Source organism: Leishmania mexicana, chromosome 32 (genome assembly GCF_000234665.1).
Source record: "Leishmania mexicana MHOM/GT/2001/U1103 complete genome, chromosome 32".
Taxonomy (NCBI): Eukaryota; Euglenozoa; class Kinetoplastea; order Trypanosomatida; family Trypanosomatidae; genus Leishmania; species Leishmania mexicana.
In genome coordinates this window covers 1,270,874-1,277,662 of record NC_018336.1, presented here as the reverse complement: position 1 = coordinate 1,277,662, position 6,789 = coordinate 1,270,874, and the positions used below count along the sequence as shown (strand labels likewise).

The 6,789-nt window shown below is 59.6% G+C and overlaps 1 protein-coding gene across 1 annotated transcript; it reads right to left on the bottom strand.

Annotated features, from left to right (window-relative positions):
* Nucleotides 1-1,349: 1,349 nt before the first annotated feature.
* Nucleotides 1,350-5,951, bottom strand: LMXM_32_2970 (hypothetical protein, unknown function; the record flags this gene model as incomplete). The annotated part of the gene is made up of 1 exon (XM_003878506.1): nucleotides 1,350-5,951. One exon carries the CDS (start codon nucleotides 5,949-5,951, stop codon nucleotides 1,350-1,352), a length of 4,602 nt encoding a protein of 1,533 aa, XP_003878555.1.
* Nucleotides 5,952-6,789: the final 838 nt, after the last annotated feature.

Sequence of the window (6,789 nt, the reverse complement as noted above, 5' to 3'; positions counted from 1 at the left end):
ATGCAAGGCGCTGCGAGTCCGCACCGTCTGTTGTTCTTCGCCGGCTTTCCCCTCCGCCAAACACGCATCAGAACACAAAGAGCGGAGAGGGTGAGGAGTGGGATGGAGGGTCTCAAAGACACCATGTACAACAAGGAGAGGGGGATGAGATCGAGCCCCCGCAAAAAAAAAATAATAATAATAAATTCACGCCGGCGAGCGGCGGCAAGGCGCTTCGCCTCAATCGACTGGTTGCCCACGTCACAACAAAGCAAGAGATCCCGATCTACGTACAGAGCCACACACGGAGCACGAAGCATACACACACGCGCAAGGAGAAGCACGATCCCTCACGTGCGCAGTGGCGCGGCTGAGGAGCCGAGCGGAATCAAAAGAGATCAAAGCAGGAGGAGAGAGCATGGAAGGGAGAGGATATGACACCGAGGCCATGACAGCAGGATTAGGGCGCGCCTTTTACACAAGAGCATCGATACGCGTACGTGCAACGCCTGTATCCTGACAAGAGTGCGGGGCCATGAGGTCGCTGATGGCCCCTTCTCAAAGCGAATGGAAACGAGAGGTAACACTGACAGGTGGAGCAAGGATATCGCGCCCACTCGACCATGAATGCTCGATCGCCCCCTCCCCCTCTCTGCCGCTCCCCCGCACCGATCACGTCGCAGTGTCAGGCACGGAGAGAAGCGTACAGAAGAGACACAAAACGAGCGCAACAATGACGCACACGAACAAAAGGGCACCTTTTCCTTCCGCGGACACCGGCGCACTCACATGCAGGCATCGGGAGGAGGGGAAAAGGCAACGACGAGATAGCAAGCGAGAGTTGGTCGCCCGCACTCACGGGGCCAAGGCACGCCGGCAGCGCTGCATCTTCTTCCTTGGTCTGCACGGAATGCAGAAGGCGTGGACGGATAACGGGAAGGAAGAGGGGGAGGAGGAGACGGGAAAGCGTTCGGCAGACGGTGTCCCCGTTAGCAGTGGGCATCTTGAGAGAACGAGGCGTGGAGACGCAGAAAGGAGATGGGAGTACCGAGGAGGGGAGGAGGGAACCAAATGAGCAAGTCGTGTGTATGATGCGGTGGGAGGGGGCGGGGAGGATGGGGAGCAGCACACGGACAAGACAAGAGAGCCAATACGCAAATCAAAACGCTATGCGAGATACACTCGCACAGACAGACGCACAGTTCAAAGCAGGCAGTCATACCGCCCGTCCCCCCACCACCACACACACACACGAACACAAGCACTTGTGTGCTCCTGATCCCGCTCGCGGCGTTGCTGTTTCCGCTCACACCAGAGTCGGACTCTGGCACACACACGCCGAACGCCATGTCGTGTGATGCACCTTCAACTCAGGAGTTCCGCGAAAAGAAGGCCAGGGGAGGGTTTGAAAGAGAATCCGACTGCGTAGTTGCAATGATCTCGTTCGCAATCTCCAGCCGCTCAAGCAAAGGTGTGTCACCCGTCGAGGTGGCAAGGAACGCGTCGAGCTCAGCGATCATCTTCTTGATGCAATAGACCGACCATTGATCAAACTCCCTGTTGGAAGATACGACGGGAAGGCGGCTGCGCTTGTGGTGCTTAGAATTGGCCTGAGTGCCCAGCGCCGGTAGAAACAGCCGTGCATCCTGCTTTCGACGACTTTGCAGTGCTGCCAGGTTGTCGTACTGCTCCAGGAGGTAGAGCAGGTAGTTGCGCATGTTGCCGCAGTTCGGTGTCACATTGATGATGCGTCTCGCCCGGCTCACCGCTCGCAGCCAGAGTGTGGCGCGCGAGTCGTACTCAGACAAGCAGAGACACACCATGGTGCGGGTGCGGCCCCCCAGCGCGTCACACAGAAGCGACTGAAGAAACCCGACTGCGTTCGGCCAGCTAGCGGGATGGAAATCAGGTTTCTCAGCCCGCAACGGTGCGTTCGGATGCACGATGCCTTCCTCCTCCTCGCGCGCTGTCGTTCGATACGCCTGGCTGTGCTGCACGAGGGTGTCGAGCACATGGTGCTCGGTTCCGAAGTAGACGAGCAGAAGCGAGGACACAAGCACGTCCGCACGGTACTCCACGGAGTGACTGTGCCGCTCCTGACCGCCAAACTTCTTCTTGCTCGTTGCGCTCTCGCGTGCGCTCAGCCGCGCGCTGCGCATGTCTGCACCTCGGCAAATAGTTTTCAGACCCAGGGTAGCGAAGCTGATGCATACCTTGTTCAGCGCGGCGCTGCTGAGACTGGACAGAGTCGACATGCTGTTGTTCCGGGAAGAATGGGTAGACATGTTGCGCCGCATAAACCCCAGCGTCAAGGCGCGGCCAATGGCGTCTGTGGCGGTGGTGGCGTCGTCGATTTTCACGGAGCGGAGCCCCTTCACAAAGGTGCCAAGGAGCGGACTGCGCGCCAGCTGCACTGGGGGGCGGGTTGCGCCGCTCTTCTGTGAGGCCCGCGGTGCCTCCTTGCGCCGCCACCTCGCGCCATTATCCTGCTCGTCGTCGTCGCTGTCGTCATCGTCGTTGTCCGAGGAGGATGTCAGCAGGTCTAGCACCATCGTGCCACCGTTGTCGTTGTCATCAGAGACTTCGCCCATGGAAATGTGCAGCTCGACACGGCTGGCCGGGTCAGTGAGTCGCTCGCGCAGTACGCTCATGGCGCTCTCCACCGCCCCCACAACCACGTCAAGGGACTGCGTGCTGCGGCCGTTGCCGTTGCCTAGCAGGAGGCAGGTGTTATGCCCCGTCACCCACGTCTGCACCAGCTGGTCCAGCGTCACGGAGTGACAGTCCTTCCTGCCAGCGAGGCGGCTGAGAGTCTCGTCTACATCAAACTTGTGCAAGTAGTTGTCAAACTCCACAGTGCAGGGGTCGGCCGAATCACCCACGCCAGATTGGCTCCGGCGCACCTTCTTATCTGGTAGCAAAACATAGGACTTCAGGTTGGACGGCAGCCCGCCGCCGCCGCTGCTCGTGGCGCGATTGCTCAAGCCAACGCCGCCGCGAATACCAACCGCCAAGGCGTCACTGTCGTCTGAGTCCTCGTCGCCGTCGTAGCTGGCACTGCACAAAAAACGAGAATGAGTCGCACCACCGCGCCTCTTCAGTACTCGCATCATGCCATGAGCCATTCTGCTATTCGCCAGCGTCACTGACTTGTCCTCCTCGTACACACGCACGCTGAGCCCACTCACGACGAGGCACGGCTTCCGCACCGCGTCCTCGTCGACGACGACCAGCACGCACACCGCATTCCAGCGCGTCACGAGGTGTGTGGATACTTCCTCAGTCGACGGCATCATCTCCTTGCCTTGTTCGCGCATGGTCAGGCTGCGAAACTCAAGCAGCGGCGACATGGACGCCCGCAGCGACTTGGAGTCAGGTAAAACAATCTCCCTGTTTTGCTTGAAGCCCATGCGCCGTCGCCAGTCACATGGGGAGCGAGTGGGACAAACCGCGTCCTTTCTGCTGTCCCGGGATGCAGCAGCCCCGTCGACGTGCGCCTCCTCTTGCGGCCGTGTCGCCTTCCACGCTGTCCCATGCGGTGAAGAAAGGGTGATTGTCGCGGGAATGACCGGCCTCAACGTCTGGCCGTCCACGCGCGAGCTCAGCGGACGCTGCTTCGGTAGTTGGTGCGGGGCGCGCTTGTTTGTTTGGGAGGCGGGGCAAAACGTGTCTTCGGTAGCGTGGGAGGCGCCCCCTTCGTCGGAGAGGCCGCGTGAGGAGGCGAGGGTACTCATCGCAGGGGTGGATATCGTGGAAGCCGAGGCAGTCGGTGTCGCGGCGGTGAGTTTTGAAGTTGCGACATGCGCGTCGGACCTGCTCTGCCCACCGGCAGCGGACACGCTCGTCTCACGAGCCGCGAGTGCTGTCTGCGATGGGTGGGTCGACTTCCTCACCCCGCCGCTGAGAATCAGCAAGGTGTCGCCATTAGAGTTGGAAAGCGGCTGGGGGCCAATAGAGGGTGGCTTCAAGGCGCCGGATTGTGCACAGGCGCTCTTCGGAGAGGAGCTCGGGATGAGGTCACCAGAGAGCGTGCTGGCGGTACTGGAGGTTGCGCCGCCCACTGTGGTAGCTGGGCTGTGGCTTCCAGCCCGACGCGACACGTCTGGCGGTTGCGCGGCCCACGCCGTCGAAGTAGGCTGCCCTGCGGTCGCTAAGGCTTGAGGTGACAACAGTCGCGGCGTCGCTGTGGAAGCAGTGGAGGCGACAGAAGAGGGTACGCACGACGGTGCACCGACGCCCTTGCGAATAGGATGCACACCGGAGGCCAGGAGAGGGGCGTGATCGGGTACCAGGGCCGCGGAAGACGTGCTCACAGATGCTGTTGTCATGAAGGCCGATCCGTGTCCGCCCAGGAAGCCATTCGAGATGACAGGGGGAACCGTGTGCATTTTGCTCTCTCCAGAATTCGTGGCGTCGTTGGCGTAAGAGGGGCACGGCTGCTGGTGCTGGAGAACATTGCGTGCTGCCAGCAACGACAATGAGGCTTCAAAAAACGGTGCCCCGCAGTCCGAGACGCGGCGACGATGTCCTGCGGCGATCGCCTTCGCGAAACCAGTGGAGCAGCGGTGCGACTGCGACTCGACCGGTTGGCAGACAGCGGCGTCGACAGCGGTGCTGTAATTCACGACACCCCTTGCCGGGCTCTTCACGTCAGCCGTGAAGTCCGTCATGGTGATACACACGCCGGGGATGGCGGAGGTGCTCAGCGGTGGCGGTGGTGCTATCGCGGCAGTGCTCTTGTACACCGACACTGGCGGCCGATCCTTCGTCTCCGGGGACGCCTCGCTATCGGCAGCGCCGCGTGACAGCTGCGAACCTCGGGCAGAGGGGACACTGTGCGCCTTAGCGGTCACAACTGGGCCTGCTTGAAGTTCATCCGACACTGTCGTGGGGGGTGCCGTGCGTGGAAAACAGACCGCCGTGGTCGGCGAGGACTGAATCAACGGCTCCACTCTGGCGTCAATGGCAGCGGGGCTCGGAAACCGAGCAGAGCGACGCTCATGGTCGGTGGCGAGCGCCTTAGCGCCGGTCGAATGCCCACAGAGAGTTTCCATCGTCGCTGGCCGCGCCGTCAACATCCACTCCCCGTACTCCAAGATCCCTGGCACATACACCCGATTACAGGACGAGGTGACGGAAGCGGACCCACCACGTGGAGCGGCGCCGTCCCGCTGCTGACGCGTAGAGAGACTGGCAGGCGCGTCTGTAGACATCGTAAGGATTGACGTGTTCATGCAGTACATGTCTTGCTGTGATGCCCGCGCAGTGAAACGGCTTTCACCGTCGACGCTGTCTCGGTCGCTTCCGGCGCGCGAGCTTGAGTACAGGGTTGCCGCAGTTGGCATGAAGAGAACGTGATAGGGGTCATCGAGCTCGGTCGACGACATTGCTCGCGAAGAGGCCGCCACCGCTGCTGCACGGACCCGCGCCATCCTCGTCACCGGTTGCACCACAGATGGTGAAGCGGCTCCCAGTAAACCGAACGGCCGAGAAGACTGCTCCGCCGTGTCGCCAGTTCGCTCGCTCGCTTGGCTACTGAACGACCGACACGCGTTCATGCCATTGCGATTTTCCATGAGCCCCTGCTCCACCGCGCGCTCATGGGTGGCCCCCGTCAGCATGTTGTGTCCGCTGAAGTAGTAAGAAGACATGGAGGAGACGGCTGCTGGGTATGCGGCGCCCTCGTCGCGTGTCCCCGTATCGCTACTCGTCGATGCTTTCCACCTACGATTGCTCTGTGCACGGCACCACCGTTCCCCGGATTTATCGCCGCTGCAGATGCTTACGGCGCTGTTAGAGCGGGCATCGCTATCCTCGCTACCCAGAGTACACGGCACATCAAAATACTGCCCATTTGCAAAACACTCTGGTGCCTCCACCAGCGTCTTCTCTGGCCACGACGACACCTTGCCATTATTGTGCTGCAGAGGCGGCGTTGTGCCTGCACTCCGCGGAGGCGTCGCCGTTGCCATTCAGTGCCCGCTATCCTCCGCGGTGGAAACGCTGGGCATGCGGCCCACGTGGACAACAAGGGGAGAGGGATGGTGAAAAGGGATATGTGGCGAGAAAAAGTCGAAGCCGCGGTCGTACCAACGCACGGCAAAGTGAGCCCTGAGAACGTAAACATAAAAAAAAAAGAAAGTCGAAAGTTGAACGAATATGGCCCTCAGAAACACGCGCTCGGAGAGAGATAAATCCATGAAAGTCACACGCACTCCGGCACACGGAGAGATACTGACAATACGCACACGCAACGCCACGGTGGGCTGCACACCCGAAGCGAAGGAAAAAGTGCGGAGATGAAGACACACACAAACAAAAGGGGAAAGCGCCGTGCTTCCAGCCCCTGCCTCTCGACACGAAGCAGTGTCTCGATAAAAACAAATATCTATATCTACATATATATATATATATTAACAGAGAGATGAAAGACGCGTGCAAACGGGGAAAGCCGAGCACAAGAGACGGCAGTAGCACTTGCACACAAGCACACACACACACACACAGCAAGCACCGCAAGCCGGTACGTCAAAAGACAGCAACCATGAAGTGTCGATACTTTTTGTTTTCTTTTCTGAAAAAGGAACAACGACCGCCAAATAATAGAAAAGCGATGCAGGCGAACAACTACAAAACGCAGTTAGAAGGAAAATCAGAGCAAAACGGGTTCGGTGGTTGTGGACGCGGAAAAAACTGCGCTGTGCGAGGCAAGTGCAGCAGCAACAGCAGCAGCAAAAAAAAAATGAAATCGAGAAGGCGGAGAAGCAACAAAAAGGTTTGAAAAAAAAAGGATGGGGGCAACGATTTAGA